The 13,971-nt window shown below is 29.8% G+C and overlaps 1 protein-coding gene across 1 annotated transcript; it reads left to right on the forward strand.

Annotated features, from left to right (window-relative positions):
* Positions 1–6,269: 6,269 nt before the first annotated feature.
* On the forward strand, positions 6,270–7,445 carry LOTGIDRAFT_164572 (hypothetical protein; the record flags this gene model as incomplete). The annotated part of the gene is made up of 1 exon (XM_009061106.1): positions 6,270–7,445. One exon carries the CDS (start codon positions 6,270–6,272, stop codon positions 7,443–7,445), a length of 1,176 nt encoding a protein of 391 aa, XP_009059354.1.
* Between the last annotated feature and the right edge of the window lie 6,526 nt (positions 7,446–13,971).

Here is a 13,971-nt window from a genome sequence, read left to right on the forward strand (position 1 = left end):
GTGAGGGAATCAGGGCAGAGTCCTATTTAAAAATAGATTTAAATATTACCAACATCACATCACATTAAGACAGCTAATTAACTCTTTTTAGAGGGACTATGTATAATATAACAATAATTTTCATCTAAAATTGATCATATTCTTATTGGTGGAGCATATTAGTCATTCCAGGTAGATTGAATTAATATAGAATACAGCTATATATAGATTTATATTGTGATATACACTGTTATCAGGTAGAAAGTGTACAGTAGGATGTGATGGTACTAGCTATTGTTAGATCTGTCACCACCATCACTATAGTCAACATGTGTCACCAGAATCTTACTCTAATCAAAACACAATATTAATCTATTACACAGTTTATATAAATTATAGACTAAACCAACCTGGATTCTATTATCTTAACCAAGTCATTGAATAGAAATGGAATTCTGATACAGGTGATTTTTAATGTTCATTGGAGGGATTCTCATTATTCTGTATTCTTCACTAATAGGTAGGATAATTATTTCATTATAATTTATATATGTATTTATCATATATTATTTATCTATGTCTTACAACTTTAAACAGATGAAAGCATCTTTAAGAGCAACAATGAACCTTCAATTTGAATATGACAACGTGCAGTTATTGAAATAGTAACTGCTCATTGCTTACAAAGTGGTGACATTGTGGAAGAATGTATTGGAAGTGTTAACTATTCTAGGTAACTTAAATCCACTGGCATCTTTGTTTAAATTTGGGACATTTTGCCACCAGCCATAGCAAAATATATCAATTTTTATGTCATTATAATTTCTTAAGACTTCAATTTAAATTTCTGAGTTCTTTTATAAACATATCTACAAATGGTTTTCTCAGATTTAAACAATGTATGTCATAAATTGTGTATTTATGTATCCGCTACGTGGATTAGCAGTTTATACATAAGTGTACACAGGTTTTTTCTGTTTATACATCGATAAACTGAAAAATGTTCAGGTCATTCCTTATAATTAAATCAACTCGAATACATGTTTAAATATTTATTTAATATAACAACAACTTAAGGCACTAAATTGGCGCATAAATACATAACATTTTAACATAACGTTAATGAACTGATACTTACAATAGAGACAACCTAGAGAACAGCCAATCAAAAATAAGTAGGTCACCTCTTTATAGTCTACAGTCCACTTCATGAAAGTTGACAGAAAGTTCAATTATTGAAAGACGAGTTCTAATAAGTCGAGAATTCATGATATTGATGGAATTAGGCATGCGCATATTTGAGTGAATTTAAAAAATACCTTTATCATTCAGTGAGGTATCTATTTCGGCTCTGTTGACGTTCGAAGGAACGATATCGTCACCGTGTAGTGGTCACGTCAATCAAACTCAATGATAAAAGTAATCCGTTAAGGGGCAGAGCAGAGTGATTTAATTATTCCTGAATGTTTATTTACAATTGTGGAACGACTGACATTGAAGACCATAAAATCTGCTTCACATTTTAGATTGATATATCAAAAAGTGATTTTTTTTAATTACCCTAATTAATGACATCATTAACTTGCCTCTGTGTTAAATAAATGATCTCAATTAACACAACATATATAATTAATTACAATCTAGGCATGAAATGATGGTTGTTACAGTTAATTATTATCATCATGTGATAAGAAATTCCACAATACTTTTAAGATACTTACAACATGAAAGAAATTTACATTTTAATATTTATTAACAGTGAAAAGGACATCGAAAGCAAAGATATTTACAAATTTCAAAATTATCTCAAACTAGGAATTTTTAACATTCAAACACGAATACTTTTCTACACACATAGATTTGAATGCTAAAATTTTGATTGTGAGCTGTGAACACTATTATTGATTATGCTTAGTTTAGCTAAAAAATTCTCATCTCTGAGACTAAGGTATGATTGGTCAAACCAATGGGGAACCTGTCATTTCAGTGTAGTTTACATGTAAGAAACGGCATTTTAACTATAAAATATTCTATCTCAAGCAAAGTGTCATAACAGAGCCTTCTAAAATGTTAACAAATTCCATATTTTCAATTTTTAGCTTTCCAATAAGATTCTTGGTTAATTTTAACAGAAATCCAGAATTTATTCTAAATTGTTTATATATTACAGTATTTACAAGTTAACACTTGAGAGCATTTTGAAAACGAGTAACTTGGTTAATTACAAAAAAAATCAACCTTATTTGATGCCTACTGGAATGTTGACAAGTTAAAAGATAGCTTGCCAGGCAAGGTAATATACGCCCACTGGCAGCAGCTTTGATTTTAAATAAAAATATTTAGCAGTACAGTAACAATCACTAGTATGAAATATTCAACCTTCAGACATACACTTCTTTTTAACTTTTTGAGGTGATATTTAATAATATTACAATGTTGTCAAAATGTTTGTTTACAAGGTAAAAAGTGAATGAAATTTCAAGATTGAGTTCAATGATTCATATAAACTAGTTCTCAATTTTGTTATTTTTAAAAGGTTTATCCATTTCATGTGGACGTATAAAAATTAAGCCTGTTTCGAAAATCAAGGGCAATAACTTAATATTTACAAATATTACAAACATCAACAGTTTAATCTTGGTTAATAATTAAACAATTCCAGTTTTTGTCCAAATCCACATTATCATGTGGGCTTACAAATTGCATTTATGTGAACAATAAATATTGACTGTGAGACAGACACTATTTATAATCACAAGGTGTAGTAATTCTACTGACCGATTAAATAATGTATTACATTAACCTCTTACTGTAATCTCTTTTTATTATGTAATTCTGTTTCTGCAGGTGAATATTGTAATAACTTTCCCACATATTACTTCCTACATATTACATGTACATTTATTACCATACCGTCTGTCAATTGATTGGGCACTTTGGTCTAGCAAATTATTAGATTTCAAATAGGCTTGTTAATTGCTGCCATTAGCTCTCTCTCTTCTTGTCTTCTGGAGATTTATAAGCAAGCTAAAGTTTGAACACATTTCAAGAACAAGGGCAAGAACTCATCTTTAATATTTTTTAGGTTATTATTTTAATATATATAGGGTACTTCATTGGGAAATCTTTAACAATTTCACCACATTTTGTATAAAATTGTCAAGAATTGTGACTTCTAGACTTTTGACAAGTTTAAAATTGAACGAGTTTTCAAGAATAACTTATATCAAATATTTTTCAATTCGTCTGATTATAAATAGGGTTTGATAACAAACACTGACACCAAATTGTATCAAAACATCGAATATGATATCAAATATTTTGTCAATTTTTCTTATCTTTAATAGGAGACATCCTTAGGTGATAACAAGCATTGACACAAAATTTCATCAAAAAACCAGCTCTCTATTGTCACAACAATTAAAAATTGAACACGTTTTCAAGAACAAGGGCAATAACTCATAGTAAATATTTTCCGATTTGTCTGATTTCCAATAGGGCCCATCTTTAGGTGGTAACAAGCACTGACACCCAATTTTGTCAAAATCCATCAAGAAACCAGCTCTTTATCGTGTCTACAATAATTGAAGACGTTTTCAAAAACAAGATAGACAGTCCAAAAGACAGATAGGGAGATGGCTATATTCACGCACATTAATATGTTTCATTAAATTTAGAAGTTGATGATGAGATATTACTTTGTTTATATTTAAAGGGGCATTTTGGTTTTTGTTTGTAAAACATTCTTATTATCAAAAACATTGTAAATTATACCTGAAAATATTTCTAAAGTATGCTATTTATACCTATGTATCTACTTGATCAAACTGAATTTGTTTTAAAAGGTTTCATTAAAAACTGAGAGTACTAATTGTTAATTAACCAGTTTGACCAAGTTTTGGTGATGTGCTAAAAATGGCTTGTTATATTTAGTTCAAATTCCTACAGTATGCAAAAACCATAAAGAACTGTAAAAGCTTAAGTAAAGTTTTGGCATTAAAAAAACAACGGCTAGATTTATTAGTTAAAACTTTCAGATACGTTATGGGATATATTTCTATAGATTTTGGTTTATAGTTTTCACAAATTTGAATAAAAAAATTTTTCGAACTACAAAAAAAGTGGAAGGTCCCTTTAAGTTTATACATTTTGACCATAAATTACATATTAACGTATATTGACCTGTCGAAGTATCACATTGTTTTTATAATACCGTCGCTGGACGATTTTAAAAAATAAGGATCAAATGCTTGAAACTTTTTTTAAAACTATTTCAGTACCCTAAAGAAAATAATTAATTTGGCTTTCTAAATCTTGAAAACAGCGCTTTGCTCAAGAATTATGACGTTATTTGCTGATGACGTCATAAGCTGTTCATGACAACCATTCATGGTTGATAATTTTTTTATTATTTACGATAAGACACAAACAAACAAGAGATCATAGCCGACATGGAATGAAATATCGGCCTACAAAACACAAATAACTCCAAATAAATAATTGCCCCATTAGCTGACAAAAGGTTACTGAAAAATCGAATTGAAAAATCGGCACTAAGGTTAGTCCATGCGCGCATGAACTAACCCCCATTAGAAAATATCATGTAGTCTTAGGCATAAAATAAATTGCCTGGCAAGCTATCTTTGTAATACATGTATGTAGTTAAGATTTTGATTACATCTATAAAATTTCGAGTTAAATAGGGTAAAACCTATATTTGAGTGATTGAGTTCAGAGAGGCTTAATAAACATTTTTAATTGCTTCCATTATGTTCCATAAATATTTCTTTCTTTCAGGATGTAGCCTCTTAGAAAACAACAGAATATTTACAACAATCAAAATATTGTATGAAGAAAAGAAAAAGAACAAAAGAAATTTTCAAACATTAGGATTGCTTTAAAGAGAAAAAAGGCGACACTTCAATGTTGTGTGTTTTGAAACAATGTCATAAACATAGTATTTTCCTTCTACAAAGATCTGACTTGTGCCAAAGAAGCCTGAAAATAAATATAAAAACTTGTGAACAGGAATAACATGAAGTGAATGTCCTGTATATCAAGGAAATTGCAGAGTGATAACAAACAGCAAAGAACAATATCGTATTATATATTGTCAAGTTTTGATTTTGTCTAATGAAGCAAAAACATGATAAATTACTGTCAAATATAAAAAAAATCGTGTCAAGTTTTGGATTTTGTCTAGTGAAACACGAACATGATAAAATACTGTCAAATATAAAATAATTTGAGTTAAGTTATGATTTTGTCTAGTGAAACAAAAACATGATAAAATACTGCCAAATATAAAATAATTTGTGTCAAGTTTTGATTATCTAGCGAAAAAAGAACATGATTAAATACTGCCAAATATAAAAAGATTTGTCAAAATTAAATTTTTTCTAGTGTGAAAGGAAACTAAAAGAAAACATGATAAAATACTGTCAGATATAAAGTAATTTGAGTGTCTGTTTCTACAGTATATTGAACTTAAAAACATAATTTGAGTCACAAATAGAAAATTTAATGTTAACATAATCATTTGAGGCATCACTAATTTTCACTAAACTTGAGAACAAATAATAATTGGGAGTAAATAAAATAATAGTCATGTAGAGGCAGTCACAACTTGAAATCTATTCAAATAAATATATTAGGTTTTACCTATTACCTATTTGGAGTAATATGAGGTCAGGAATCATGAATGATAAATGTACATCTGGTATAATCAATAAATCATTTTTAAAAACAACATATTTGATAAATTAATTCGGTAGCCATTGGTTGCTATTAATTATCATTTAATTGTACTAGAGTCATATCACAACAAGGCTACAAAATTTTCCTTACTAATGAACGTTAAGAGTTTTTAAGTTGATGAGTTGGACTTTTAGCTTAAATGCCTGGATTAGCAGTTTATGAAATTAATCAAATAGTCAAGTTGAATTTACTTAGTGGACATTATACCAAGGTATTAATATGATTCTAAAGGGAGTGTATCATTATATTGAAATTATATATAATGAATGAGTGTAAAGATTTCAAAGTGTTTCCTGTCCTGTGACCAAAAATGTGGAGATGGTTCCAAATTTATGAGCTGCCCTAGATGAAATTTAGTGCAAGAAGATAAATTTGTCTTTCTGGAATTGATCAAATAAAACAGTAACAAAATGTGATTAATAATTTATATCTATGCTTACAATTTTGACTGGACAACACGAAAAAAAGGAAAAGAAATACATAGGAGAATTGCTGTATATATGTATATAAAGGGTAGGAATGATTTATAAGAAATGACATGTAAAAACAATGTATCATGTAACTTATCACTGAATGTCTTTGATACCAGCACACCGAATACATCATCATCTATATCCATTCATCATCATCTATCTACCATTGAAATAGGTATCATACTAACTCTGGCAACAGGTACCACTATACTAAATCTTATAGTACTATTGGCATCTAAGTTTGCGAGTGGTGGTGAAAGTCCCACGCTAGTGTTTGTGAGGAGTTTGTGTGTGGCTGATGTTTTGTTAGGAGTGTACGGAGGATTTAAAATGATTATGTTTTTCAATGTTGATATCTTGATGATGAATTTCTTCCTACCTGAGAGTTTATTTTTCACAGCTCTACTGGCCTCTGGATTATCCTTGTTATCTCTCAATATAGACTGCAGTATCAAACTATCTCAGCCCTTTAAATATCTTATGCACATGGATAAAAAGAACATCATAACTTTTATGGTTTTATTGTGGAATTTTTCATTCATAATTGGATTTCTGCCACAAATTGGTTGGAATAACATAGATCATGTGAAGTCATTTTTTACATTTTTCTCTTGGACGTTCTTTTTATTCCATGGGATTCTTGTGTTTATATCCATTGTGCTCAATGTGATTATGATTGTGTTTTTACGTACAAAAACTAAACAAATCAACACCAATCAGAACTTTATGCGAGCATCAACTCATGAGTTTCAAAAATATCATAGATTAGTGGTGACGACTATTATCGATACAATATTATGGTTGTCATGTACTATACCGTTTTATACTTATCTTGGATTATTTTGTTCCGAGTGCCCATTAGCTGACTCCATTAACTCTGATAAAAACATAGTGTATTTCATACCAGTGTTTTTAGTGAAATCTTTTATAAGTGGCCTTGTTCATGGTTATAGAACTGCTCAAATCAAATCAGTGATTCAAAACTTATCACGCGGAGTATCACGTTTGATGAAAACCTCACACAGAGTTCGAACAAACGGCATTCCTACTGTGTATACTAATAATAGTCCTATCAATTCTGATCAATCTGATGATGCAATGACTTACGATGGTCCAATTAGTCGTATTGGTAGTACGAATAGTAATGATAATTTGATAAGTGATTCTAGAGCTACTTTAAATACTGTTGTGTCTTCAGGTATTCAGTCACATCAAGTTGAAATAACTGTATTATAAAGATCAGCATTTTTCTAAGAAAAATGTTATCTAATAAAGCACTTCTATTTTTGATAATGCTTTGTTGTTTGTAAACATCTAATTTGTCTGTATCTGTATCTATTTCTTTTTAATGAGACAAGAGGAAGTAATTCAAAACACATCTCAAAGAAAGGGCTTGTGCAATCCACATTTGTTATGTATAAAACACCATTCACTGTTTGATTATATACAGGGTCAAATGAATATAAATATAAAACTCTTAATAATTATTATTCACCAAACAAAACTGACAAATTTAGGCTATATCTACTAGAGTGAACACATTTCTATTTCAGCTATCAATATAACAGACGTGAACTGGAATTTGTCAATACAATGTATCCATTAGTATGATCCAATCATTACTTACATATCACTTGCTGGTCGAATTCCAAAAACAAAAAGCTTAATCTAAAATCTGGATAAAAAATATGTCATTAGTTGACACATGAATGGGACAGATTTGCCATCTGTTTGACCAATCTTACCTTAGTCTCAGAAACAAGTTAATCAGTAATAGTGTTCACAGCTCAGCATCGAAATTTGAGGCTTGAAATCCATGTGTGTACAGAATTATCTGCATTAAAAGTTAATAAAATGACTAGTCTTTTCTTGAAAATAATTTTCGATAAATAGCAATCACCCTTCATCGTAAAATCCAATTCAAACTTCACTAAATTCTCATCAATATAAATGAACATACCAAATTTCATTAAAATCAGATGAAATCTATTGTGCTCAATTTTTTTGACTTGTTTATACATGTCAACAGCAATAACTCAAACACTGTTGATCGAAAAATCGTAACATTTGAACTAGTCCAAGTGCTCATCGATACAAATGATCATACCAAATTTCATTCAAATCGGATGAAAATTGTAGACTCTATTGTGCTCACCAGCAAATTTGACACATTTTTATCAAGTCAAGGGCAATAATTAAAAAAACTGTTAATCAAAAAAACAGCAAATTTGAACTTATAACTTATAAATGATTACACCAAATTTCATTCATATCAGATGCAAAATTTTATGACTTGTTTTTCAAGTCAAGGGCAATAATTCCAAAATCATTAATCCAAAAATCATCACATTCGAACTTGACCAAGATGTCTTAAATATAAATAATCACACCAAATTCCATTCAAATTGGATAAAAACTGTAGTCTCTATTGCACTTATGAGCAAATTTTGAGGCACTTTCACTAAGTCAAGAGTAATAACTCAAAAACCGTAATTTGAAAAATCATCAAATTCCAACTCCACCAAGATCTTATGAATATAAATCATACCAAATTCCATTAAAATCAGATAAAAACTGTAGTCTCTAGAAGAAATGTGGACAAACCTACAGGGGCAACGGCAATATATCTCCACATTTCCATGTGGGCGTATAAAAAGACATATTTAAATAAAGAAACTAAAATGTCTGGTTTGAGGTATTTTTGAAGGAATTATGCAATTTTACGTATATTTCTACTTCTGAATACTTTTTACAAATCATCCCCTGAAATAAGTAGGACACGGCCATCATGAACATACCCAGAACAAGGTAAGACTAGGTAACTAGAACTTTGAACTTAGTAATTATTTTGCTATGGCAAATATTTTCATCTATTAGAGTTCCTGGGTATTCAGAATATTGCAGAAATCACATTTAAAATCATATTGCTTGATTATGTCCACGAACAGAAAGAATGTAAAATGTTATTTTGAGGAAAAACACATTTTCTGTCAAAAGATATTTTTTTCTTTGATATTTGCATTAATTATTGTTTCAGGTTGCTTTTGCAATGGATTATATTTCTAAAGCTTTTTACATATTGAACTTTTTGAAAGTAAAATAATCCCTGAATACAACACCTTTTCTAAAAATTAATATGTAAATGATCTGTTCTGGACCTGAAACATGAGATTATCACAGCCTGGTGGAAAAGAGCGCTAAATTCTATCATCATAGACAATAGTTACCAATCAATTGCAAGGTATTTTGATATACCAACCCATTATGTAATTTGACACCTAATATGTCCCATAAAAAACATCCCAAAGTTAGACGGGTAGTATCTTAGCTGTTGGTAAACTGATCTCTTTAAAAATTCTCACAGATATACTTCAAGATGTCTAACCAAATATTCTATAACATTCTTTTAAACTAACAAGCATTGCTCTATCACTAGAGGTTACGCCTACATGCCTGTGCCTTTGCTTTCGTAACATTGCTTAACCCCAATGTTACAACCTAAAATTCCTAAAAATATGAAACTCATTGAATAAACATTGTACAAGTACTGCCCAAAACAAAACAGCATGTCAAAAAATGTAATATCAAGGCAACTTACCATTTCAACCTGTGTTCATTGTGCCCTCCATATTCTTCCACCACCAATCGCAACCGTTGTTTCCATCCCAAGATGCCCCATCGCATACTAGCAAAGTATCCCAAACATATATGGATGAGGCTAGACCTGAATTTATTCACAAGAATGGCTGGCCGTCCCAATCCCAATGCTGTAATCCAATGGATAATGCCATTTGGGATTCTCTTAAGGAAAAGGTTAAGAAGATGGAGGGCACATTGAACATAGGTTGAAATAGTTGCCTTGAAATTGCATTTTTTGACATGATATTTTGTTCAGGGCAGTACTTGTACAATTCTTATTCGATGACTTTCATATTTTCAGGGTTGGATAACAACATCTTGAAAGACATCAGTTTACCAATGCACCAATACATTCCGTCGAACTATGGAACATTTTTTGACACCTGATATAAACAAGGTGGTGAACACAATAACAAGGTTGATAAGTATCTTCCGTTTCAACTCTAATCTATCATGAAAACTTAATTTATAGTCTCTATATCAATACAATCAATACAGAAATTATCAACTTCATTAGTTGTTTGTTGGTGTTGGACGTTTTCATCTCATAAATTCATGTCTATTCTGAAAAATAATATTTTGAAATAATGTGGTATAATAAACTAATTATCATGACAATAAATTAACGATTTTTAATAGCTGATTATGTTTTATTAATATTTTTACATAGCACAAACCCTTAAACAACAGTGAATGTTCAAGATTTAAGTAAACCACCAAGTGAATAAACAAAAACATGTCAAAATCCTCCAGGACACACTGGTAATAAAAATGTCTTCTAATATATTATTCAGTAATATTTTGACAATCTGAAATCTAAAAATAGTCCCTACACCTGGTAGTAGTTGACAGCTCAATACCTAATTACACTGTTACAGTAGGTTAATAAGGCTATTTACAGTATAAAACCTGAAAATATTCTTTTTTTTCAACATTTCACCACACATATATATTAGTAATAATTGCCGGTAGATAATCATGAGCAAATGCTTAATAATTAAAAGGGTAATTAGTGCATTGCTCTAGTGACAGTCTTTTGATAACTGTCATATGAAAAAAGATTCTATAATACCACATTATTGTTCAACTACCATCTAATAAGGATTACATAATTCCTAATTTTATCATAATGTCAATGTTACTTTCAGATAAATAACTCTTCTAATACTTCTAATTTTCTAATTAATATTATTTAAAATTATACAGAATTTAATCACACAGAAATTTGTAGTTGGCATTGGTTGTCATGATATTTCTGGTAGTATATCTCATCTGGTTGGTTCTTCCGGAAATACATATTTAAATGGTTTTTTGTAGTAATACCAGCAAAAAACATACAAGAATCAATATTGACTGACAAATTCATGGTAACAAAAGTCACCAAATTTATCTTTATCTCCAGACCTTTCCTGGTATATGGTAATGGCAATCTAATTTTATATGGAAATGGTTACAATATTATAAACTATTGTTGTTATGTAGGTGTATAAATGTCATTCCTTGTACCACTAGAAAATATCTCATTTACCTAATTCCATGTAAACAAAAATGTGAATTACAGTATATTAGAGAAGCAAAGAACGCATTGCAAACTCGTTTTAACGGCCATCATTATGATATAGTAGATGGCAAAAATAGACCAATTTCCAATCACTTTAACCAACCCGACCAATATCCTAGTCCATGGTAGACTTAACCCTCATTAGTCTTAAAATATCTGACTTCTTTCATTTGTATTTCCTACAATGATTATGCATATTAATGCTTATTTTCTTACAGGTACATGAAAAGATTTTGTTAAAGGCTATCAGAAGAAGGTTGATTCTTATATTTTTGGCTATTTCAGTTGAAAAAATGATAGTACCACAGATAGTATTACAGATACATCCATAGTTAACCTATCTATTTATCTTAACCTTTTTGTACCTTGTTTTATCATAAATCTTTGCTTTGTGACCTAGACCATTGGTTTCATGAGACTATGTTCATCTAACTATCTAACACTAGAAATATCGGACAGTTGTTGTTGTTTTTGTAGAAAATATCGGACTATTGTTGTTGTTGTAAAGTGTAATTTCATTAGAAAATATCGGAGTGTTGTTGTTATACAAGCGTATAAATGTCATTCTTTCTACCACTAGAAAATATCAGACTGTTGTTGTTGTTATACAGGTGTAAAAATGTTTTTTGTTCTTCCATTAGAAAATATCGGAGTGTTGTTGTTTTTGTTATACAAGTGTATAAATGTCATTCGTTCCTCCATTAGAAAATATCGGAGTGTTGTTGTTATACAAGCGTATAAATGTCATTCTTTCTACCACTAGAAAATATCAGACTGTTGTTTTTGTTATACAGGTGTATAAATGTCATTCGTTCCTCCATTAGAAAATATCGGAGTGTTGTTGTTATACAAGCGTATAAATGTCATTCTTTCTACCACTAGAAAATATCAGACTGTTGTTTTTGTTATACAGGTGTATAAATGTCATTCGTTCCTCCATTAGAAAATATCGGAGTGTTGTTGTTATACAAGCGTATAAATGTCATTCTTTCTACCACTAGAAAATATCAGACTGTTGTTGTTGTTATACAGGTGTAAAAATGTTTTTTGTTCTTCCATTAGAAAATATCGGAGTGTTGTTGTTTTTGTTATACAAGTGTATAAATGTCATTCGTTCCTCCATTAGAAAATATCGGAGTGTTGTTGTTATACAAGCGTATAAATGTCATTCTTTCTACCACTAGAAAATATCAGACTGTTGTTGTTGTTATACAGGTGTAAAAATGTTTTTCGTTCTTCCATTAGAAAATATTGGAGTGTTGTTGTTGTTGTTGTTGTTATACAAGTGTATAAATGTCATTCGTTCCTCCATTAGAAAATATCGGACTGTTGTTGTTTATGTGACTATGTTTCCAAAAAGAAAATGCTATTCAACTAACTAGTTGGGAAGTATGTAAGTGGCAACAAGTTTTTGGTGAAAAAGCAATGAAATCAAATCAGATCAAAACTGAATCTTATTTTTATCTTTATATCTTTTAAGTACAAAAGCGATACTAATGTCATTGCCTGACAATAAGCTATATTCATGCATTTACATCATCCATTTGTGAATATGAGGACAAATACAAAGTGAAAGAGAACATTTATATTGATGTCTAAAAACTTGGCAGATGACATGAAATCAATTAGCGTCTGACAAAATTACAGTCTAAATATTAGAATTATATATGAAATTGATAATTGTTTACATTTCATAATAAATATTGATAAATCAATAGAGAATTTTGATAAAATACTCTTATTACACAATACATATAATGTAATCCTGTAATAACTTAGTCATATTCCTATACAGGTTGATATAATTACATAATTGTATTCATTGTTAAATTGTTATTGATAATCGCCTGACAGATTGGGGGTGGTCTTTATGTAAAGACATTTCATGTGCATCAAAGTAAATAAGCCTTTATTATATATTGGTTCATAGTCTGGAAAATTTATGTTCTGATCTCAGATATTTTGACAGTCTAGGCCAATCCTAGCTAGCCTGTTACAGAAGTCAGTGTCCAAATAATACCTTTCTCAATCATTTTTTTGTACATTTATTCCATTAGTGGATGATACTGTTTGTCTATTGGTACTGAAAATTCTATGTAGAGGATTCTACACAGCTTCACACTCTCATTTATAGAGAAGAAGATTTAATCAACCTTGATTGTAACTATTTATAGTCAAAAAATCCTGTTTATCAGTACAACAAAAGCATTACCAAAAGTTTCAATAAATGGATGTCCTTATGAAATAATAGTATTGTATAACCAAGTTGAATGTATTTCTTACTATACATCTAATGTATATCTAGTTTATTTTTACATTTCCTTTCTTCTGGCACCAAGTTCAAATTTGATATCTTACTGTAAAATATATTTATACATGTTTTATTTCTATCTTAATTTTAGTTTGAATTAATTAACACAACTGTTTTTATTGATAATTTTGTACTTCATAATCTTATTTTGACATCACTCCACTGTGAAAGATTTTCTTAATAAACTTTTATAGAAAAAAAATACAGAAAAGGGTCTGTAAACATACATACACATTGAAAAAGAGCCAAGA

The sequence above is a fragment of the Lottia gigantea genome (assembly GCF_000327385.1).
Source record: "Lottia gigantea unplaced genomic scaffold LOTGIsca_46, whole genome shotgun sequence".
NCBI lineage: Eukaryota > Metazoa > Mollusca > Gastropoda > Lottiidae > Lottia > Lottia gigantea.